This window comes from Lampetra planeri, chromosome 26 (assembly GCF_965212315.1).
Source record: "Lampetra planeri chromosome 26, kcLamPlan1.2.h2, whole genome shotgun sequence".
NCBI classification, from domain to species: domain Eukaryota; kingdom Metazoa; phylum Chordata; class Hyperoartia; order Petromyzontiformes; family Petromyzontidae; genus Lampetra; species Lampetra planeri.
Genome location: NC_136132.1, coordinates 5,266,415 through 5,291,131, shown reverse-complemented (window position 1 = coordinate 5,291,131; position 24,717 = coordinate 5,266,415). Strand labels below are relative to the sequence as shown.

Here is a 24,717-nt window from a genome sequence, read left to right as displayed (position 1 = left end):
TCCTTGACACCAGGACGTACCGCCGTGAGCTGATCTGTCCACTGACCATCGACTTGTCATCGGTAAGATGCGCCTGCCATTATTCCCCTCCGGTGGTGGATGTACACCCCATTCAAACTCATAGTGGCATGGTCTCAGCTAGCTGATGAAAGTTGCAAGCGAGAATTTCATCATCGCTTGCGGCTGGGGTTGGCATCGTTCCCCACTCCTCCTGATGTCGAGAGGAAATGGGCGAGGTTTAGGACTGTGGCTCATGCAGCTGCAATGTCTCCTTTGGGTACACGGTACAGACCTCCCCAGATACCCTGGCTGACAGAAGAGGTGTTCAGGCTGGCTGAGAAAAAGCGACAGGCCCACTCTCATAGTCTACAATATCCCACGTCAGAGAATGAGGAGGCCTACCGCAGCCTTCACTTGGAGGTTCGGAGAGCCGTGAGGCGCTGCAAAGTTTGGTGGTGGTCGCGGGTTGCTGAGGAGATGGAGTCTGCCTCAACGGTGATCCAATCTCCGACCCCCAGGAACAGGTTTGCAGATTTTTCTGAGCATTTCTGTGAGGTCCTGGGGGAGGGGAATCCCTCAGCCTGGCAAACATCGTGGGACAAAGTGGGGATGACCCTGCTGAGGCTGCGGTGTCTTAAATATTGGAAGAGGAAGTCACCCCCTGTGAGTGGCTGGTTGAGGTGCCATCTGTTGAGGAAGTACTGAATGCGATCTAGAGTCTGAGACCAGGAAAGGCACCGGGCAGAGATGATCTCCCAAGCGAAATGCTGAGGCAGGGTGGCGTTTGTGCACAGACTTCTCTACATGACATCATAACAACAGTCTGGACCACTGGGCAGGTTCTGCAGGATTGGAACGATGCCCTGGTGGTCCCCCTCTTTAAAAAGGGGGACCTCTTTAAGAAGGGGGACCGCACAGTCTGTAATAACTAAAGGGGCATCTCACTCCTGGGAAGGTCCTGGCAAGGATTATTCAACATCACCTTACCAGGCACACTGAGGAGAGGCTTGCTGAGCCCCAATGCAGGTTTCAGGAAAGGGCAGTCCTGCACAGATGCCATATTTTCTGTTTGTCTGCTACAGCAGAGGTGTAATAAATTCAATCAGCCCCACCAAAACTAAGCACCTACCTGGTTATTTTGTACCATCGGACACTTCACCCCACAACTCCCAATTGGTGATAGGGCAGTTGTGGAGAGAGAGAGTGGAGAGTTTCCCCTACCTGGGCAGTGTGCTCATGATCGGCTCCGGTTTGACAGCAGAGGTCTCACTCCAAATCAGTCGAGCGGCATTATCTTTTCATCGGTTGCGTAATGCTGTGTGGAAGCTGCCTGGTCTGTCGCTCCGCACGAAGCTTCAGGTCTTCTCGGCCACAGTCATTCCCTCCCTTCTCTACGCTTGCGAAACGTGGACCCCCCTAATGGAACATCTTCGCCGGCTAGAAACATTTAGGCTGGCCTGCCTACGATCCATCCTGAGTTTAACCAGGCTGGATTGTGTGAGCTCACAAATCCTTGAAAGATTTGGACAAAGCCCCATCGGTGAGCTCGTTCGGCAGGCAAGGCTGCGTTGGCTGGGTCATGTAGCCCGCATGCCCAGCCACTGCATGCCTAAACAGCTTTTGTTCGGCTGGATCCAGGGGGCTAAACGGGCGCGGCACGGGCTAGAGAAAAGATGGAGTTATGTGGTACAGGAGGATGTGGAACTGAGCGGACTTGCCAATGACTGGTACCAGCGGTGTCAAGATCGGCCTCTGTGGCGGAGGCTCGTGAAGGACGCTACTGGGCAGGTGGAGGCAGTCGCCCTCTAAAAACAACAGAGGGCGGAGGAGCGATGCTCACAACAACGAGCGGAGCACCGGGTGGCTAAAGCACAGCAAGTTGGCACAGTCAGGGGCACAGATGGTGCATCAGCCAGTCATCTCAGTCAGTCGACCCCTGGCACCTGAGTCTGCCCCGTGACCTTCTGCCAGCGGGCGTTTGACACTTCACGTGGCCTCAACGTGCACATAGCCTGGCACAAGCGTCGTGGTGACGTCACCAACATTTCGTGGCGAATGGCGGTTGTGATGTTATGTATGGGCGTGGTGCCGACCACCCATCACATCGTGTGCCGTGCCGGCCTTCATAGGCGCTCGCCAACAGCACTGTTAATGATATAGAGGTGCATGGATGGATTCTACTGGATACGACAAGAGCTGAGCCTCATTTTGTTGAGTGTATGTGGGTGTTTTATTTCGTGCTTTGTTTTATCAGCAAGCAATCACAGTTTTAAAGGCAACGCACCTGGATTTCATTATAAGTGACGTGGTATTATTAGGAGTGGGGGACTTCACTGCCTTAAACACTCCACGTTGCCAGTCATTACAAAAATAATGCCCTTCAATTTACTTCACTGAATTACGAGACTCGTCTTCAGGAGAGTCCTGAATTTGGACATTTTTGTCCAATTTCATAAATAATTATTTTGCACGTTGGAAAAAAAAACAAAGTGCGCAGAGAAAAATCCACGCGTACGCAATTGATGCAGTGCTGTTGAAAACCCTATTGCAGCACTGCCATCTCCTGGCCCCCCACTTGCATCCCCAAATTGCTGTATTCCCGGTCGGTCGCCCATCCAAGTACCCACGCCTAATTAGCTTCCGAGCATATACTCTGCATGATTACCCAGGAAGGCCTTGAGGCCCATTTCTCCCACTTCCTTTGTTGAGCCTGCACTCTTTGTTGGCTAAAAAAAAAGTGTCACTACCGCGACTCTTCTAAGAAACCGAGCACACAGAACAGCCCCCCCCCTCTTCTCCCAATTCCCAGGCAAATCCGCAACGTGACAAAAGAGCAGGCCCCGTGACGTCACAATGAGGTAATTAACATACGGGTTGACTCGGTTTCCCGAGCGAAAGCGGGTGTGGAACTTTCGCCACGCGGTTTTAACCACTACCCAATTTTTTTGTGTGTGTGCATATAAGCCTTGCAGGTGTTGCACTCCTACAAAGTTGGCGCCAATTCCCAAGAAATGCACTTCACTCGAAAGCATTAATACTGCCATACAATAATCTATGGAATTGTAGGATGAACGATCCAAGGTTCGACAATAACCATACATATCCAAATATGCTAAATTCCTCTTGATATGCAAATTATTTTGTCGAAGCGCCCTTTCCCCCCCCTTCCAACCCAGCTTATATATACATGCTCCAAGCTCGTGTGCTGTTTCATTCAGACGCTGTCTCCCCGATATCCAAATTGTTATATTAATAGTGCAAAGCACGTGGCCTCTACGGTGGACATTAACACAGGTCCATTAAGATGTTCAGGTGTTAACTGTGAAACGCAGCAGTCGTGTTACACGTCAGGTTTGCACGTTGTCATAAATGTTACACAATTAAATGTATTATAATGCAGGCAGCGCTCGATGTCAACGTTTTTGGTCGATTTTTCCCTAGCTCAGCTATTCTATTTTGCGCGCACACGTGTTAGTTGCGTTTAAAGGGGGTGAACTGGTAAACAATCCATTCCAGAGGGGGCATCGCTATTGACCATAGGTCAAAATTGCTTTCGAGATGCAGCTGAAACTCCAAGTGCCTGGAGAAATCCCATGCTGCAAGGGGAAGATCGCAGACGAAAGGATACATCAGATACCGACTTTCTATACTGCCTCTTGCAGGCAGTGTACATCTCACAAAGACCTCATCTCTTGCATGATCCACCAATGCTGCCTCCAAGAGATCGGATTACGCATGACTTCCTCCAAAATGACAGAGGAAATGCCATGATAAATGCCAGTCTTCTATTACATGTGTAGTGCAATAGCGCTGGCTGGTGGACAGCAGCGGCAACTGTGGTGGACAGACGGTACACACGCCGGTGAGCGCGAGCACCTTGTGTGTTGGCAGAGCGGAGCAACTAGGGCAAGGGTCACGGAGAACCCCATCTGGAGGTCCCTGGAACCTACTAGCGGGTTCGAGAAGGGAGGTACGGTTAGGGCAGAGCCAGGCCGCGCTGGTAGCATAAAAGGAGCTGAGAGCAGGGGGCTCAGGGCTGCCGGTTCTGGGAGTGGACTCATCTCGTCGTCGCTGTCGTCTCGTCGCCATCGTCACTAAACGTCTCCACTAGATATTGCGCTACGAAGGATAGTAGTTGGCTATCTCAGTCAGCGCCGTCAGTGTTTGACGGCTACCGTTGTGTACATGCTATGCTAAGCAGCTGTGGAGTGTGTGGACGAGACCCTGAAAGTTGTTCAAACTGTGCCTCCTAGAAACTCTCTCGGAATCGTTGACACTACACATGGAAATGAAAAAGCTTGTGTAAATGAAAATATACATATATGGTACATATACATCACTGGTGGGAAATATAGGTACATATTCCTTAATGCGTTTGATTTTAAAGATATATAACATGGATTTGTATAAATTCCCATTCGCACAAGACAAAACACGTATTTTCCATGCAACAGTGGGAAAAATATGGTATAATTTTGTGGTTTTACGAATTGATGCAAAATATATGCAGGCCTGCATAACAAAATGATCCAAATGAAGGCAGTGAAAGTGCAAGATGCGCGCTCACAAGTGTACGTACACGTTCATGCGCTCATATTGCGTTTATAAATACGACACTCCCCGCAGACTGGGGAAAATATACAAATATACTAATCTAGCTCACTCTTCAGCATTTGCAATGTCACACAATAAGAAACACAAACGTCAGCATGAACAAAAGCACAAACTAGTTTTATTTTGAATTCCATTCCATCCAATACAAATTTAAATAGCCCTAAAAAGAATATTAAGCAAAAAAGACCCAATATGAATATGTACATTTTGAAAAGCCCCTGATGGTTAGCACTCTCAGACATGGAGAATATATAAACTACTTCTCCCACTTATACTAGACGTGTTGTAATCGCATGCAGGAATTAAATGGGGGTTCTTGAGAAATGGTCCTTTCATAGTGATCATTACTCGTGTTGCATGAAGTCACACGTATGGCCTATTTCAAATGGTGCGGTCAGTGACAGTAATTGCAGCGGTGAATGTGATCAGAGCTAGAGTTATTTCAGATAAGCCCATCCACTACAGGACACAACAAAACCTACAGACATGTTTTTTACCGAAATGTTAACGAATATTTCGTAAGATATGCTTGATATCACATTCACATTAACCCCCCCACTGAAACAAAGGTGCAGATGAAAGCATTAATTTAATATTCATTGACAGCATCAGCTGACCCTGAATTGACTAACCAATCACCGATAGTTTGTAGTATTTCAGCATGGCATTATTTCTTGACCTAATTTGTCGCTAATAAAAGACACAAGATTCAAAGGAGCTGAATCAAAAATCCAAATGTTATTTGCCATTGCAGGAAACCATCCGTATAATTTAAATGCATGTAATAAATTTACAATACATTTTGGAAACGTGGCTTTATAAAATAGAATACCAAACAAACTTCATATACCAGTGCAGCGGTAATGTTCTAAGATTATAATTTTGTTGCGTCTCACCGCATTAGTAATGCATGTCACACCACCCATTTTTCCCCAACACAAATGTCACACGGGTAAGTAAGCACCTCATCCATTCGCTTGCAGTGTACACCGAAGTTGACGTCTCATTTTTACCGAGTTGCACCGTGTCATAACCTTAGCCAAAAATGGACACTGGCACCAATCACAATAAAACCGAAGCAAGGGTGTTACTTTTTAATTTCAAAGAAAACAAAACGTTTAAGAGTTGACTCGAAAGCACAAACATTTTTAATAGTTAAATTTTGATTTAAAGCTTTCGTGACTGCAGGGATTCATATTCTTGGTTCTTTCGGTAAAGTCACGTAGAAGAGAAATAATAATTTTTGCAACAAGCAATCATCATCACACCTGATGATTGCTTGTGTTGCAGTCGAAACGTCTTGAGAATTTGTATTGTTTCATATTAGTATTATTTTATTATTTACCTTCTACGTGACTTTACCGAAAGAACCAAATATATTGTTTATAGTTGTTCAGATGCAGTTGTTATGCCTGCACACTCAACCTGCGATTGTTTTTGTTTTTAATAAGGCATGCCCCTTGCTCTCTGCTGTACTCATTTGATGCAGCTAAGCAAAAAGCTGACAGGGTTCTTGAGATGGAAATCAGGCACACCAAGGTGCTTCTTGGGAGTCTGCATAAACACATGGAACACGATGGCTACCTTCTGGCGTAATGAGGTTGTGCATAGTTCATCCATGCACTCCAGCTTGTTGTGGGATTCTTCAGTGTACACTGTACAAGTGTAAATGCGTGCGCTTACACGAACACGCGTGTATGCCCCCTTACACGGCAATGCTGGGCAGAGATGTCACAAATATTGGAATTTGGCAGTTTTTTTTTTTACACAATATGCTTAAGTGTATTTTACAAGTATTAGTGCATATTAACTGCCAAATGTTATAGTGCTTAGAAATAGTTTTTGTTTGACAACAAAATATAAAAGAAAGTCACTATATATACAAAAAGATCGACGTCAACAAACACGTTCGTACACACTTTCCTGAAGGGAAATAATTGTGATTTTTACCTTTCACTTTCTGTTTTGTTGACCGTGCCATTATCACAGTTGTACAACGCCGAGACTAAACGCGATGCAATGGAGGCACGGGCAGAGCGACACATGCACAACAAAGCACCCTTCCCTCTCAGGATCTTCTCCCAAATAAACAAAAAAAAGAATCACACACTGGTCACGGGTCATCCAAAGGCTTCTGCAGGCACCACTGTACGTGCTAAAGACACATCCCAAAGAGGCAAGGTTCTCAACCAGCCCGAGAGGCACAGCTGAAGCCAGCTCCTCACACAATGCGGCGTTTCTCTCGGCCACAGCAACCAGCAGCATGCGTACACTCCACCGCATGTTTTGCATGTGCAATCGCAGAGCAAGTCCCCGATAAAAAAAAAATGCAAATGCTTCACAAGCAACAAAAAACGTTTCAAGAGTTGCGTTTATTCCAAGTGGATTCATCACCATCCTCGCGAATATTACGACTGTTCTTTTTCAACTCCTTCTGGGTTCAAGGGCTGTGTTATCCCGAGCCTCTCTGGTTTCACGGCAGAATGAATGAGCGTCTCAACACATGTTCTTTACGGCGCAAAGCGGGCCCCCCCCCCTCTGCCATACGCATCAGGGAGGCACTGCATTTCCTTCTTGCGTGATGTTGTTTTCTGTGCCACAAGAGGCACTCTGCAAATCTGACCACTCCGTTTCTCAGAAGTGAATTCCACATTTTTTAAGAAAAAAATAAAACTAGACTTGGATCACACCTCAGTTGAGTTGTAAAAAAACAATCTTCCTCCACTTGACTGTGACCCACAGTGATCAAGCACCGTCCCGTCTCCATACCGCGAGTGTCTTCCGTGTACCCAGAGCAATGGCGGCTGCAAATGAAGATTGTAAATTCCAGTCATGCTGCAAAAGAAAAATATATGAAGCAGCTGACGTAATCAATGACAACTTGTTGAGCCGTACTGCGGGGACAGGCCCACTGGGAGAGACCGTTCTCGGGCGGAACGTCGGGGGGAGCCCTGACCACGCCTTGTTTCAGCGCCCGCGTGCACTGCTCCACCGGGCTCCGTGCGGCTCCGGCTGAGGAGCCACCAGGAGGAGGGTACTTGTGTGCGCTGGCCAGGGAAGCTCAATCGAACGTGATCATGAGCATTCCGAGTTCACGGAAGGCACCGCTCACACGTCCAGATCGAGTCTTTCTGCTGTCCAACAGAGGTCGCAGGTTCATGAGAAGCCGATGGCACACCTTGCACTTTTGATATCTGCGTAGTGCACATGTACAACAACACACGCAAACATTCCATTTTAAATCTAGTTGCTTTGCTGGAACAAGTCATTTTTACACAGCATTCATTATGAATACCACGGGCAAAAAAGCGAAGGGGGCCACTGACGTCTCCTGCTGTTGAGCCTGCTATAAAATGAGTTAATTTCAGATGGAACCAACATAATCGAGACCAAGGGATGAAGCAGAAAGGGCATTTGGCTTTGACATGCATCGTCAGAGATGGAATACAGGTGACTAGGACTATTCTGCAATGACATCCAAGCAACAAAAAAATTAGAGCCAAGCATTCTTTTCACTTAAATTAATAATCCCAAGCTGAGCAATGCCATACCGAGTTGTATTAAGGTCTCCCTTTTAAAATAAAACACTTTACAGTCATGAACCTCTTCTTGGTTCTTTCGGTAAAGTCACGTAGAAGGGAAGTAATAAAATAATACAAATAAAACATAATTAAATAATTCTCACGACGTTTCGGCCACAACGCAAGCACTGGTCGCATACCTGCATTTCCCATGGGTATGCTAGATTCCTCTTGATATGCGAATTCCTTTGTCGGGGCGCTCTTCCCCTTCCAACCCAGCTTAACTATACGCTGCCAAGCCTGGTGGTGTTCATTCAGACGCTGTCTTTCTGACAGACCTGTTCTTCACCTGAGGACGGCTGCTTGCGTTGTGGCCGAAACGTCGTGAGAATTATTTTATTATGTTTTATTTTTATTATTTTATTACTTCCCTTCTACGTGACTTTACCGAAAGAACCAAGAAGATGAATCCCTGCAGTCACGAAAGCTTTAAATCGAAGTCATGAACCTGTACATGGTTCTAATTTAAGGCGCCGATTGAATGTATGAAACATATACTGCACAAACAGCACCAAATATTATACCATGAGAAGTCAAAGATATGCAATAATGCATGTATTACTTATGCAGCAGCTTGACCGTTGTGAAGTGGCATAAGGAAAACGTGCTAACATAAAAGGATAACCATAAATCTCTCAGGATAATTTTTTGTTATGAAATTAAGACATTTCACATTTTACACATGGCCTAGCATCGTTGACTGCTTTTGTACTTTGCAACAATTTGTTGTGACAACTACTCCTTCGTCCCTGCATGCACCATCCGCACAGGTTCCAAGGCAGAGCTCAGGGTCTTCCACAACATGTCAGCCGTGGCCAACAGAATTTCCAGTCAATAATAAAAGCATCAATTATTTACACTACTGCATCACCAATCGCATGCTGCATGGCAGACCATATCAAATCACTTTCTATTAAACTCTAAATGCACTACACGAATTGAGATGCAATGATTGGCACAATTGTATTCTGGGCATCGACTCCTTTGAAATATCACCATTTATTACGTCCCCTTCAAAGATCGTGCTGCATTTATCATTACTATCGTGATGATAGTCATATATATAGTTAATCAAAGGTAATTCTCAGAATACAGCAGGCAGATTCACTGGCCTGTGCATTCATAAATTCAAACACCCGAGTAGTTATAACACTTACAAGGGTTCAACCACTCAAATCCCATCTCTGTTCGATAATGCGTAAACAAAGGATGCTATACGCTGCACAGACAATGTTAACGGCTTTGTTATATCATTCCAAAGAGCAGAAAAATTAAGAGCCGCAGATTTTCCAAAATAAAAATTGGCCTGAAATGGACATGCCTCTAATGATTGTGAAAAAGTATCCATAGCAGCAGCAGCTATATGGCTGCTCACCTCTCCTCGCGTGTGATGTCAACCACGGATGACGGCGGCACCGTCAGGTTGCCCTTGATGACCGAAGCAAAGTTTTGCAGGATGATCTTGAGGGCCACGCATCCGGTGAGAACGTAACTACACGCACGCACAGGGACCGTCTGTGAACGCTCCTTCGAAGGCATCCTTATGAAATTACCTTGTGTGGGGTTCCTAGTGTAATCATTGCATTATAATCCCATAATATATTACAAACTAATCGTATTTTATATTTATACATCGCCTTAGCTCAAGGCATTTTACGAAAGCCGTAACAAATTATTTAGATGGCAAGCGGCGTACAAGGGCCAAGGAATGAGTGACCATAACAGAGGGCATGTGGGGGTCACGGAAGGGCAGAGGAGGGATGGGACGGAGCAGAGGGACGAGGGAAGGGAAGAGGAAGGGGATGGGGCAATGGAGAAGAGCTTTGAGAGTGGAACAAAATGAGGTTAAATTTTGATTTAAAGCTTTCGTGACTGCAGGGATCCATATTATTCTTTCGATAGTCAGGTAGAAGGGAAATAATAAAATAATATAAATATAAAACAATAACAAATTCTCACGACGTTTCGACTGCAACACAAGCAATCATCATCAGGTGTGAAATCCTTTTTTTCAAATGTTCTTGCTGTGGATTTCACACCTGATGATGATTGATTGTGTTGCAGTCGAAACGTCGTGATTATTTTTATTGTTTGATATTTATATTATTTTATTATTTCCCTTCTACGTGACTTTACCGAAAGAACCAAGAAAATTAGTTTAACTTCTAACAAAGACTCGTACAATTGATGATATTATTACAGTTATATATTTTAATAGTCACCATTACAATTCTTCTTATTATATAATATTAATATGGTGCATGCCAAAGCTTACATTTGGCTGCAAGTCTTGGATACAGCCCTCTTGTGGTTACACAGTGAAATACACCATTACACACCCACAGAAACAGGTGCAGCTTTGTTGATATTGAACGACTCAGGACACAGAATAAGAGCCCGAGTTGAGAGGATAGGGAAAAGGGAGAGTGAGGCTTGAGACCTGGCAGATGGGACTGGGACTGTCTGAGATGCAAGTGACAAGTCAGGAGAGAGTGGAGAGATGGCGAGAGTGGAGAGATGGAGGGAGTAGAGAGTGGAGGTTCTACGAGAGATAAAAACACAAGTTTTTTTTTATCTGAGTTCAGCTCGTTAAAAATAACAGATTTTGATGCTTTATTTACAAGTAATGTTATGGAAGATGATTTTACAATAGGCCACAGTAATCAGTGCTACAGCTTAGATTTTAAAATAATCTGGGGCTTTGTGGGTTAACCTGTCATCTTGTACCTCACCACTTGTAAGCTATGCAAATATATTGCATTTTCAAGCCAAGGTTGTCAAAGCAAGTACCCCTGCCACCACTCACACACTCACCTCTCATATTTGCTATGCAGGAGCTTTTCTATCTGAGGGATGAGTGCTGGGCATAGGTCCAGCCTCCAAAGGGAGCTGCCACACAAGCACATGGAAAGGAACACACATACACACACATTTATATGCAACAAGCATACCCATTTTCAACAAATACCAACCCCAAAAAAGTACACGTATCTCTTTACAAACTGTCAGAATAAGAGTGATGAGAAAGCACCTCTTGAAGCTGGCATAGCACAAGGGGGTGGGGGGGGGGGTATGGCCATCAACATTTGGGGTTGATTTTCTTCCCTAATGTGTACGGTGACCACATTACTGGAATAATAAAAATGTACAGCTCTTTGTAGATCCCTTGCTGGATGAAGACTTGATACGGTATGTCAGTCATGGGGGGGGGGGGGGGGGGCTGTTTAACCATACTTCACCACCACCACCACTGTACACAGAAATACATTTTACACCCAGTTAACTTAATAGGTATGTGCATCATGGCCAGCAACTGGAAGCCAGGTTCACCAGGAATGCAGCGCAGTTGTTGCTTGCTGTTATACTGTTGATGCCACCGCACCAGTGTGCACTTTATTGTTCCAATAAAACGGACAGAAAAAAATGTCTCACACCACGGGTCTAATGACTTTTGGTGCAATGTAAACAAAACAGCCACTTACGATTTCCTTTTGGAAACGAGCAGCTGTGCGTTACGAAACATGTGTTCGGCAGATTAGATGTAATGGTACATTGTCGCACGGCATCTTTACAATGCAATCTGCGCCAACAGCAGTCGTTTCAGAGTAATCATCACAGCACTGAGGCTTGCAGTATTGTGCTCCTACTGAAAATGTCAACATTTATTGCGGTTATGTCTATACTCAATGACAATTTAAGAAACCTTACGGTCACTGTGTGTCTAATAACAGGGCTCCTTTAACAGTGGCCGTCCTGATAACGTGTTTGTATGATAGCACGAGAACGTTTGCTATTGCTCCCTCAGAATGACAGAGAAAATGACAAACATTATCGGATAATGGTGCAAGATGATGGCTCATGTTATATCTCTTATGTCACAAAACCAGAAAGATGTACATTTATGCAAATCAAAATATGCGTACTTGTGTAATATTGAATGAGCTGTGTTATTTCAAGCCCCTCCCCATTATCGAGCTTTGGAAAGAACATTGAGTAATCGTGGACTGAGCTTTTTGGTCTTTCGATCGCCATCGCAAAATTTGACATTCTATTTGCCGATCATTCAACCGAATAACTACAGTACTTTAAATGAATGTACACCCACAAAAATACCCTCTTAAAATAAAAATAAATAAATAAAAGCCAAGTAGGTAGTTATACAGCAACATATGTTTATGTCACGTCTCCAACATTTTTTATTCCCCATATAATTTTTGAATATAATAAATGATCGCATAATTATATATAGAAGTTGTCAGCAAGCCTACGGCCAACTGCAATTACTAATGGTGACGGCAGTGACTCTATGGACAATCTATAAATACAAACAAGTGGCCAGCTGCAGAGTAATTGAGCTGCTGTGAATGTGTCAAGGTGCCCTGTTTGTTGCACTGATGCAGCCCAAGCGCAACAGGCACTCACTGTCTGCACTGTGACGAGTAGAGTTGTGCGTACGCCCCTCTCTCAAGCACTCGCTTGCTACAAGAAGATGAGTGCACAGGTGATGCTTTGTGAAATGCCACACGTAAAGAATTCTGGTAAAAATAACAAAAAAAAAACCTAATGCAAAAACGAACGACGCAAAAGAATTACACTTTCACGCCGATATATTTTATATGATTAGGAAGAAGATATGATAGTACTTGAGATGGGATTTGTAAATAAGTGAGAATAGTGAGAGACAAGGAATATTTTTCATGTGTAGGTTCCGGTGAACTTATAGTTGCTTGGCACAGGTAGGGCTCTTTTGTCAACTGAATTCTGGACGAGGGCTGCACGACTCCGTGTTGGTGTCAAGGGTTATATAACCACGCTTTACCACGCAGCGCATTGTGGATTGGTGAAAAAGGGGAGCACAGACGCATAAGCGTTAAAAATCAGAACAATAGCGTTTGCTGCAGTGCCGTCTGCTGCTCACCACGTAGCTCTGCAGCCCGATGACAACCTATTTGTCCAATATCTGATGAGGTCTGGCAAATTATTTACGAAGCACAACACTCTTAACACATTTTTAATCAATGTATTAACGCAGCCAAACAAGTGCCCTAAATAGTTATATAGACTATTGAATGGTTTATGCTTAAATCAGTAAGCTGTGCCTTAGCATCACAAAGCAAAAGAACAATTTTCTTGGTTTAACACGTAAGCTTTTGCGACCAATATCATCCAAACGCATTACACACCCACACTTCAGTTTGCAAACAATGGGTGTGAGATGCGTGTAAATTCTACAGTAAAAATCAAAGAAATTATTTAAGACTCAGGGGTCGAGAGCACGGAACCTGCACTGCCGAGATCCTGGGTTTGAATCTGGGCAGTGGCCCATGATAGAACTGGGTTCAAGTGTAATGAGTTGACGATATCAGCACGGTCTCCAACGAATGCACAAAAACCCACGACATAAAATTTGGTTCTGTGCTTTACATGGCTAATTAAACTTTCTTAACATGAAAAATATAAGTTCGACTGTCCCATGACAATCTCATTCATCGGAGAGTGCATGAGAAAATGCACCCCCTAAAATGTACAATAGATAAAAAGGCCACTTGCGGGCGTTTGAGGGAGAAGTGCTGTGAAATTTTTTCCAGTGCATGCTGCTCTGAGTTTTCGAAAAAAAAAATGCATCAATTGATGTAAAACTCGTAGAGCTTTGCAAGTGTAATATAGTGCACCCCTGATTCAGCACATTATGACATTACAAATGGCAAGTGCCGCATTTGGAATGCAAGTAAAACACATTGAGTATTAATTGGAGGTGTAACAATGCATCACCATTCATGAAGATCGATTCTCAAGTGCACAATGCGAGCGTCAAGTCACGCGTGCACGGATCAATGTTGTCAGAGTGCACAAGAAGCCACTACATTGACCACAATGTCAAGAAAATATAATTGAATCGAATTGGGACCATGAGAAGTTCAATAATTTTATGAATCATGATTTGGGGTGGGGCGATTCGTAACAAGATACTTGCTGACAAATTACAGTTATTTATGAAATGCATTTTAACCGCACCAGTACAGATAAGCGAGGAGTCATGGGTAGAGGGCGATCTAAGTCGGAGGTGGTCCCTAAGGGGCAATCTCAAAGCCTTCCCCTCTGCACAAGATCGTCGTGGCCTGTGGTGGGAACTGCTATATTAAAGATGTAAATAAAAATCCCGTGAATGCCGGCATTGATGAAGAAACAATCTATGAATCAAAATTGGGGGTGGGGGAATTGTAACATGATACACATTTTATTTATTTATTCAATAAATATTAACCTACTGACGAGGTATTTCAAAAACACTTGTGATACCAAAAATTATTATGACCTGTATAAATGTTACACTGATCATGCAGTTCTGTTAAAATGGCTGTTGCAATCTAAAAAGTCAGATTTAAATATCACTGCCCCTATGTAAGTTGACCTATTGTTACAGATAAGGTTACATATCACAGCTTGAATAGAAGCCGTTTCGTCAGTTTTTAATTCGACGGATAAGACCGTGCAGAGCGACGAGTGAGCTCCCATTGATTCCCGCTCATTCCGATGTAACACTCACGGCTTTGAGTTCATGATGCCGAGGACGTCATTAATGACGGCAGCGTCGTTCATGGAGATGGCAGCATCGATGGCCGTCTGTGCAAGCGGAAAGAAAAATCACGCACAACAAACGTTGTACATACCGAGCTTCATTGCCGCACATCATTTGGTGGAGGGCGGCCAGCGTCATTGGTGCACGACAGCATTGAGATTGTCACGCTTTTTGCATGGCTACAAATTTGCGCTGAAAATAAAAATTACGTAAAGAAAATGTGTGTAAACTAAAATAATCGGGAGAGGGAAGAACATTATCCATACAGTGGCAATTTTTGTTGTTGCAAAAAGGTATTTCTTCCAGCTCAGATCATTACATTTTAGTACACATTCAAATACGAGAATAATCTCAACTGGAGTAGCAGTCGTGATTTTTTTTGATCCCACCGCTAACCTTACATTCACATTGCCATCAATGTCAAGGGATCATCTGCATTCAAACTTGAAGCACACTTGTTTGAGGTTAACATCTCCACACCCAACTTGGTTTCTATCCCCATGTGAAAAACGAGCCCGTTTAAAGCTTGTATTTGTGGCAAAGAAGGGATGGCAGTAACAGAAATGTGGTTGACCTTATTATATTTTAACTATAACATAATTAGGGAAATATACATATACTGTAGATCAGTTGGATTTTTTCTTATAGCTACAATCAGCTTATCATGTCCTAAAACTGCTTCTTACAGAACATAAAGGGAAATAAAATGAGAACATACTTGACCAAAATTGCTGCACAAATATGCAGGCACCACAAACATTGATAAGTAGATTGGCAATAGCTAATTCTTCTTAAGTGTAACTCATCAGTTACCACATTCATGAGCAGCCTCACATTGGATCGCATTACGTCTATGCCTTTGATTGAAATCGATCCATATTTTACTCATTCTATTGTGCGACTTTTGTTGAATGCTGCAATATCTATAATGTCCTGGAAATGCAACCCTTACCTCTTGCAGTGCTAGTGCGCCACTACCCAGTAAGTGTCAATACAGGTGCTTTGTTGTAATGACTAACATCTATTCATACACATATGAAACAGAAATGAAGAAAAACAGGTCATATTGGGTCGCATTTACTCACACTTGAAACACAGAATATCATGGGCTTTCAGTCTATATCTAATGCCAGTAAATGTGTAGTGGGTTTTACGGAGGCACACACTTGAACTGAGAGGCAACACGTTGATTATAACACCCCAACAGGGTAACTGCATAAACATACGGGATAACGACATCGGTGGTGACTACCACGAGTAACTCAGACCACAACGGGTAACTACATAACCGGGTCAGTCAGTAACGCACTGCCTGACCCACGAAGCCGAGCGTAACGACCGAAGCCCGAAGAGCCAAGACCAAAGAGACGTAGCACGGTGGGTTGATTCCAGAAGACAGCCGCGATTGCTCTCGGGACCTCCCTTTCATGCTCCCGAGCGTGGCCTCGCTCCGCCTTCGGCCACGCCCACTTCTGGATCTTACCAGAAGGTTCTCGACAGAGCACCACGTGTTTCTCAAGCCACCCTTTGGGCCCCCTCGCTACCCTGTCCCGGTCACGTGCCCTCTCGGGTTCATCCAGACTGTCACGTCCTCACTTTCCCTCTCTCTGACCGTCACCAGAACCATGCCCCCGAGGGCTCGCTTCCATGCCATCCCTACTCTGGTGTCAGAGAGAGTCTCAAGACGCACACTTCCACTCTTGTGACAGTAGCTGGCGCTAAACGCCAGAGTGACTCCATTTACGTCACCAAAAATGTACAGATGTATGAAGGGCCATGCTTACATCTCAAAGCTGTCTAAACCTAAACTAAACTATTTTTATTTTACCAGGTAAGGCCCACTGAGCTATACAGCTCTTTTTCAGAAGTAAACTGGCCACAAATGACAGCTTAAATAAGTAGCTTACCACGTGGAACTTTATAGCAGCTAAATATTCTAAATGCATGTTTTTAAATGAAAAACCAGAGGATCCGGAGAAAAATCCACACGACCACAGGGAGAACATGCAAACTCCAAGTGTAGAGGCACTATGGTCGAGATCGAACCCATGCCCTCCTGCATACCAGGCGAGGTAGTTAACATCTTGCCACCATGGTGCCAAGATGTTAAGGAACTAGAAAGCCGCTCGGTTACCTTTATCTCACAGCTGGTCCATAGCGCAAGTACAATCTTGAGCTTCTTGTGCCGATCAGTCAAGAGAGTGCAGAGGGTCTCGTATCCCTTGCGTACCTGCGACAGGACTTCCTCCTCGGTCATCTCCCGCTCGGGATTCTGTGACCAGCCATGCCAACATGCACCCGTATGAGTGTGCGCACCGAAGCAGATATGCACGCACAAGATGATGCTTACTTGGGTGTTGGAAAAACACACATCAAATTTTATCCTACATGCGATGCAAACTCAAATCCACGAGGCATTACGTTTTTATTTTCTTCTCAAAAGTATTAATCGGAATTTTTGTATGAAAGTTTAGTTAAGGCCACTGCTGAATGTTATATTGTGACCTATTTTTTAAAAGCATTACTTCACCGTGGGGGTGTATTTAATTATCTTCAACCTAATTTGGGATGAGATCACTCCTCAATATCCCAACACTTGGCAATTAAAGCATTTAAATTAAAAATTACACATCCAATTCAATGTACTTTTATAGAAGAAGATGCAAGCAAAATTACATTCATCATTTGTGAGGCAGGTCAGGGGAATTATGCAGAGACATTTTTTTGTAATTTAGCAAGAGGAACCAATATTTTCGTCTGATAATGGTGCACAATAATCTCCTTTTGAAAATGCTGCACCACAAGTCATTAACGCCTACTACAGATTGCCAATTGCAATTTGGTAATATTTCCTGCAACACTAGCAAGCAGCCTGAGGAACCTAGTCTGCACTACCATACATTCTCAGTGTTGAGTGTGATAACTACTATACAATCTATACAGCCATCCAAAGAAAGATTAAGAATCAAATTAAGATGCAAAAATGTCCATACAAGTTGTGATTCCAGTTTATTTTACATTATGTGAAATAAATGTGGTCTTTATTAATGGTGTCGATTCAAAACACACCAAATAAGCAAGCAAAAAGATATTAAAATGCTATTTTATTCCTTAAAAGCAGATGTGGTAAGTTTGATTACATTATAAAGTGCGTTAACATCCGATTCATTTATTTATTGTGCATGCACTGAAATATATAAATTATCTTTGTATTTATTTTAATGACTTAGAGGTCTCTCTTCAAAACTAAGTCATTGTGGCATTGGGTTCTCCACAATTTACCTAAAGACTACTGAAATGAAATAAGCTCCATTGATTCTAGATTTGAAGCTTTCGTGACTGCAAGGATTCATACTCTTAGGTTTTTTCGGTAAAGTCACGTAGCAAAAAATAAATAATAAAATTCTTTTTCACACCGTTTCGGAAGCAACACAAGTCTCCGTCATCAGGTGGGACCGTCACAGCTCACTTTGATACAGTAAATTTAGCTGTGACGGTCTAACCTGATGACGGAGACTTGTGTTGCCTCCGAAACGTCGAGATTTATTATTTTATTTCTATTATTATTCCTATTATATTGACTTTACCGAAAAAACCTAAGAGTATAAGCTCCATTTACAATCATAGAAGTGGAATGACTTGATGACAAAACAGAGAACATTATTATAATAATGAAGTTTTATCTCATAACACCAGTGCCTCACGAATTGGATGAAACGACACCTAAATCCTATGCTTTTGACATGTAAAAGACACAAACAACAACTTACGGGTAAGAAGTCGGCCGCCCGTAAACCCAAAGGGGCCTTCCTGCCTCCAGGTACCACAGCTGCCTCCGTCTGATTGGTTGCCGGATCCTCGCTGACCACCACCGATGGGACCTGTGTAGACGTTGTTAACGTTAAAACGGGAGACGACTCCGAGTGGAACGGCGGCTCAGAGGTCAGAACACTGAGCTAGCGCTGCTGATATCCTGGCCTGAAACTGGGCAAGCCAACTGTGATGAAAACGGGTTTTCAAGTGTAGTACATTTTAAAAGTCTCAGCCCAGTCGATAATGACAGCAAATTCTCACAACCAAATGAGACAAGGTGTTTTGTTTGAAACGACGTCAATAATTATCAGGACAAGGTTCAGGCGGCCAAAATAAAAATTCAAGTTTCTTAAATAAATGTCATGCCCTTACAGGATTAACCAATCAGATTTAAACTAGATAGTAATAATTACAAATGAATGTATTATTTATTCTATTTTATAGATCCAATTATTAACATATGAATATACTCACCTAAATATATTAACTTATAGTAGGATAGCAGTCGTATGTGAACTGAAGCTTAACACTAAATATGAGACATGGTATAATAACCGATTATTGAATATATTACCAACTACTTAAATAATTCATTATTCCAAGCTGCACAATTTTTATAAACTCGATTTTTTTTCATTTTCCTCTTTCTAAATGGATTTCAAAATCTCTCTTTGCCAATTAAAGTAGAGTTTTACATGACACTTCCACACTGTCAGTCAACTATACTCTTTGTTTTTTTCCGGTAAAGTCACGTAGGTAAAAAATATCAAATAATTGAAAATGAAAACAAATAAATTAAATCACGACGTTTCGGAAGCAACACAAGCAGCCGTCATCAGGTGTAGACTGCTCCAGCAAATAACAGGCGTTACCAAAAAGATTTCCAAAATTCTAAACAAACACAAGATCCAGGTCCTATTTTTTTTTTTACCAACGTGACTTTACCGATCCTTGCAGTCACGAAAACTTCAAATCTAGAATTGTCAGTCAACTGTTGGGGCCCTCCCCCCTGATAAACATGTTCAGCCTCAGGAAACACCTGGGTCAGCGAATATGTCATGTACTTTTGCCCCTCTTTAATGCGAACACTCTTTAATCCTGTTTGACCAATCTAACACTTGTGTAGCGTTTACCACACACGATCCCTGGGTCAGAGTACTCAAGAAGGCTGGAGCAAACACTCCACGCTCAGATTGGTTAGAGCACGGGCAGAAAGAGGATTGGCCGGAACATTCCAAAGGGAAAAGAGCTGGAGGGTTGGGTGAGCATCAGGTGGTACGGTTAGGCCAGGTGAGGGTAAGAGAGGATGATGATTGGTGGAGACGGAGTGCGACGAGGGGCGGAGCCAGGAAGCGGTTAAAAGAGGGAGCGGGAGGCAGAGTTCGGGGTGTTGCGGGAGACAGCGAGAAAGAAGGTGTGGACCTGTGCCGTGAAATAAAGCCCTTCCTTGTGGACAAAAGAAAAGGGCCAGTCTTCTTTCACTTGTATTAGACTTAATTAAAACCATATTTTCAATTGTACAGTGGAATTAGCATGAAAGAGCACGCTTGATTAACTAAGGAATGGATTGTCATCCTTTATCCACTGAGCAGTGTGATCACTACGAATTTGCAATTGAAACTTAATTTACTAAAAAATTATAACGTAAACATGAATCACAATACTGGTATATTGACTAGTGCCAATAATGTTTACAATAAATTGTCAAACTGCCTCTGATAATCAATTTTGTCTAATATTACAAAGCGGTTTCACATAAAATGAGTCGTAGCAATCAAAACGCATTTCCATTTAAATGAAGAGGCATGATTTTCACATTCGCCGCGTTGATTTATACCACGCGTAAAAGAAAATGGTTTATTCAATTTCAGTTAAAACATTTGGCAACGTGTGGGGTGGTTCTTGGCAATTACGGAATGTAGAACTTTAAAAAATACATGGTGCCTGGCTCTGCGACTCACACCAGCCAATGTAATGGCAACAATCTGAATATAGAGATGCCTTATAAATGGGCTTGTAATATAGATATTAAATATGTAACGAGCTGTGCCATTTCACCGGCCCGAACAGTGACGGTGGATTATAAACACTCCTATTATGGTCCGTAACATTACATATATGTATAAACATTTTTAGAATACAGAATAAGTAGTAAGCCTAAAAACACATTTTTATTATCAACTTGTGCTAATCTACAAAAATAAACCAAATTGTTGTGACTTTCATCGTCTCAAATACAGCAATTTACATTGCAGTGCGTCGTCACAGCACTGTTTACTATGAGCGGTGAGTGATATTAACCCGGACTAAATGCATCACTGATGGGCAGGTACAAATGCCCTATTTGGAGGTTGATATGCATTTAACCAAACCCTTGGAATTGAAATGGTTTAAAACATATTGGATGCTATTTGTGCTTATTAGAAAATGCACCGCACCTGTTGGTTGCTTATGATAAAACGTCTATTTAAAATTATTACATTTATTGCTTTAAGTTACTTCATTGTATGGAGTTTCCTAAAAATGTTGACCTGGTTTCAACTTCTCTTGTTTCAACTATATATTTCCCCCAAATCTGACAAGTATGATGCAAGTTTTCTCAATGGTTTAAAATTATTTAAAGGACTTTGAAAGGTTAAGTTGACATTAGCTGTGTATGTGTCACTCTAAACAAACGATTCCATCTCAATGCAATTTGGCTAATCAGCTCCGAAGCAGTCGCACAACAAATTATTATTAGTTCGACACCATTAACCACCCTTTCCTCATTGGCCTCCTGGAATCCCACTTCGGTATCAGTGGCCCAGCCTGACAATGGATCACGTCCTGGCTTTCAGGCAGCAATAATTCAGCCAGAGTGGGGGAGTGTCTTCATCGGTGGAACTCAAGCTCTCATGCGGAGTCCCTCAAGTTTCTCTCCTCAGCCCAGGCTGTTCGTGGCCTAGACATTTCCTATATGCCACCGCATTAGGGGCTTTGAAGTCAAACAGCATTCCTATGCACATGACGGCCTACTCTTCACCGCTGTTGATTCCACCAATGCCTCTGCACTAGAGAGGCTCTTGAGTGCACCGCCACTTTACAACTGTGGTTCCAAGCCCAGAATCTCTCCTCGAATGCTTCAAAGTCTAATTCCATCCTGCTCGGCGCCAGGTCGCGACTCACCACATCCACGCTCCCTTCTAGCATATTAATCGCTGGCGCCACCATCCATTTCTCCGGCGACATCAAATTCCTCGGCGTCACTCTCGACTCTACAATTATCCTTCGACAGCCACACCAAGCACATCATCCAGACCTTGCAACCAGCAATTCAGGGCCTTAGTCACTTACGTCCACTAATCACCACTGAACTGGCAAATGTCCTCACAAGCAGCATAGTCGGGTCATGCCTCGACTATTTTGACTCCGTCCGATCCTCATGAAATTATCTCAATTCCGAAGGTTGCAAAACCATCACGCATGGTGCCTGTCATCTGCACCTCCCTCCACTGGCTTCCCATTGCCAGCATGGTCAGCTACAAGATCGCCCGCTGCCTATGCCAATGCGCCTATACTTTCGGTTGACCACACTATCATTCTTTGCTCTCCGGTCCCCCTGCACTACAGCTCATTGGAGAACTCTTCACAGCAGCATGACTCACAGCCTCCTCTGTATACCAAGGAACAGGAATGTCACTGCCCGGCATTGTTTCTCCATGGAAGCCCCCTCCATGGAACGGCATCCCACTGCAAAATAGCAGCAATCAACCTACATCTCCTTTCAAGAGACACATAAAGGCACCCCTATTTCGCCTGGCTTTCAAATGACACTGAGCTTGGCTCCGCGTCTCAGAGTCACGGTCACTGAAGTGAAATACTGTGCGCGTTATTAATTGCATTGTTATTTTACCTTAGAATATGAAATAAGTGTAAGTGCATAGTGAAGGAAGCATATTACTCTTATTTTCAACATTTCTGACTGAGTGCCATTGAATGAATGATCTTTAAATTGTAAGTTCCCCCACAATTACAGTGAGCTGGGCTTGTCTTTGAATTCAGACACTACATTTGAAAGATTTGTTTGAATTAATTCACGATTTTCACATTCATTTTAGTTCACTAATGGCCAGACTTGATGAAAATATATTATTGTGATTTGAAGCTTTCGTGACCGCAGGAATTACTCTTTGGTTCTTTCGGTAAAGTCACGTAGAAAGAAATTAAATTAAATAATAGAATACGATGTTTCGATTGCAACACAAGCAATCGTCATCAGGTAGAAAGGCCTTGACACAGAGGCGTTGTGTCTCTGTGTGTCGATGTGTGTGTCTCTCTGTGTCTCTCTGCTTGTGTGTCTGTCTGTGTGTCTCCGTGTCTGTGTTTTGTCTCTCTCTCAAATTGAGCAATCTTTGGAAGAACGTAATCAACCAGGTAGGGTGTTGACTGTTGTGTTAGCCGACTCTGTGTTGTATTGCATTATATTTCTAAGTTTATTAGGTTTGTTTTCTCTTTCATTTGTACCTGATGATGATTGCTTGTGTTGCAATCGAAACGTCATATTCTATTATTTAATTTATTTTCTTTCTGCATGACTTTACCGAAAGAACCAAAGAGTATATTATTGTGCTTCCACATACATCAGTAAATGTGTGTTTAATTATTAAAAGCATTTTTTTTATGAACATTCAATTTGTGCTTGTGAAAAGGCCATAAATAATTAACATATTTGATCACATTTCATCCCTTCTTTGAATGTAATACAAAATCAGTGTGGACTTTTTGAGAGTCTAATAACGTTTGTGTGCTAATATTTTGTAAGTGCAACAGAAAACAAATAATTTATGGTCATTAGTATTCAGTAGCAAAATGAATCACTTTCTTTAAAATATCTAACTTAAATAGTCACTGGACCGTTTGCCGACAACCACAATATTCTAGCAAATATGGTCTAAACAAATGCTCTTAACAGGTGCCAGATTGCTTATGAGTTAAAGTGCGATTGCCGAGTCCAATCGTCACACACCGCTGACAATTAATCACTTGCAATGGGGCTGTACAAATACATTTCTGAGCATACGACCTCATGCCCTGGATCTCATTTTTATGACAGGTCATAGGGGTGTAGTCATGGAGATGAAGTCAAACCGGTATAGAAATCAAAGCAGACCAGATCCAAATACAAACTATAAAGGGATTCAAGTGGAGCTTGAAGCCACGTATTGTACTGACGTGATCGTGGCAGACTTGACAGCACGTGACCTAAATACGTGCTAGTTTTTTCCTGCATGAAAATGGAGCCATAATTGACATTCACAACCTCGCGCTCAGTCCTAAACAAGTGCTCCAGCATTTTCCCATTTATAAAGATGTCTCCGGCAATCAAGAACCAATGGCTTGGTGGGCGGCTTTGATAAATTGCCGGTGGTCTGTCAATGATTTTGAGCTGCTGGCCCACAAAAAATAATACGGTGTGCCCGAGGCTGAATAACAAGACTTATCTTAAGCACACTGCGATCTCGCTTAGCTCACTAGACAGATTATATAGTTAAATGTCATTTCCCCGAGACAATGAGCCAAAGCACAAGCAAATGCCATACCATTGTGGTAATTTCAGTAAAAAAATTAAAAGTAGATTTTTTTTATGAATAACTTGAAAAAATATTTGAAATAAAATTAAGTTCAAGGCTAAAATGCACGAGCTATAATGTGAAATTTCCTTTTTCCACATATACAAACATAGATTCACGAGCTGCATACAGCTAATTTCCAAAGGACATCCTGTATTGCATAGAAAACTTAGCAATTGTGCACAGTTTTCCAGGCAGATTTTTGCCTCGACAGAGGCACGCAATAGTCTGTTCCTATACTGACAAACTAAACACAAAGAAAAAGCCTCCAAAATGGTAACTACGCACACACACGTGACACCGATCCTGCAAAGCAAGCTGTCTGTTCTCGGAAGGAGCCACAAAATGAACCAAGGTCACAGATGAGCTGGGCATGAGCCCGAGTATCACATCCACACCCAATCACTGTAAGAATCTCAGGTGAGAAATACGTGTTTTTTTCCCCTGACGAGTTTCACTTTACCTCAGCTGCCACATGACAAGTAAATTAATGCACGTCTAATGCGATGTCACTAAGATA

At 42.8% G+C, this 24,717-nt stretch overlaps 1 protein-coding gene across 1 annotated transcript in view; it reads right to left on the bottom strand.

The window, feature by feature from the left end:
• Window positions 1-4,712: 4,712 nt before the first annotated feature.
• The window catches only part of KATNB1 (katanin regulatory subunit B1), a 44,862-nt gene continuing 24,857 nt past the window's right edge, over window positions 4,713-24,717 (bottom strand). Inside the window, exons 14-19 of the mRNA XM_078606570.1 lie at window positions 18,546-18,656; window positions 16,910-17,047; window positions 14,743-14,819; window positions 11,010-11,084; window positions 9,571-9,687; window positions 4,713-7,808 (exon numbers count right to left, since the gene is read on the bottom strand). Of these exons, the coding sequence (XP_078462696.1) occupies window positions 7,676-7,808; window positions 9,571-9,687; window positions 11,010-11,084; window positions 14,743-14,819; window positions 16,910-17,047; window positions 18,546-18,656 (651 nt within the window). The 3' untranslated portion in view covers window positions 4,713-7,675. The remainder of the gene's footprint in view (window positions 7,809-9,570; window positions 9,688-11,009; window positions 11,085-14,742; window positions 14,820-16,909; window positions 17,048-18,545; window positions 18,657-24,717) is intronic.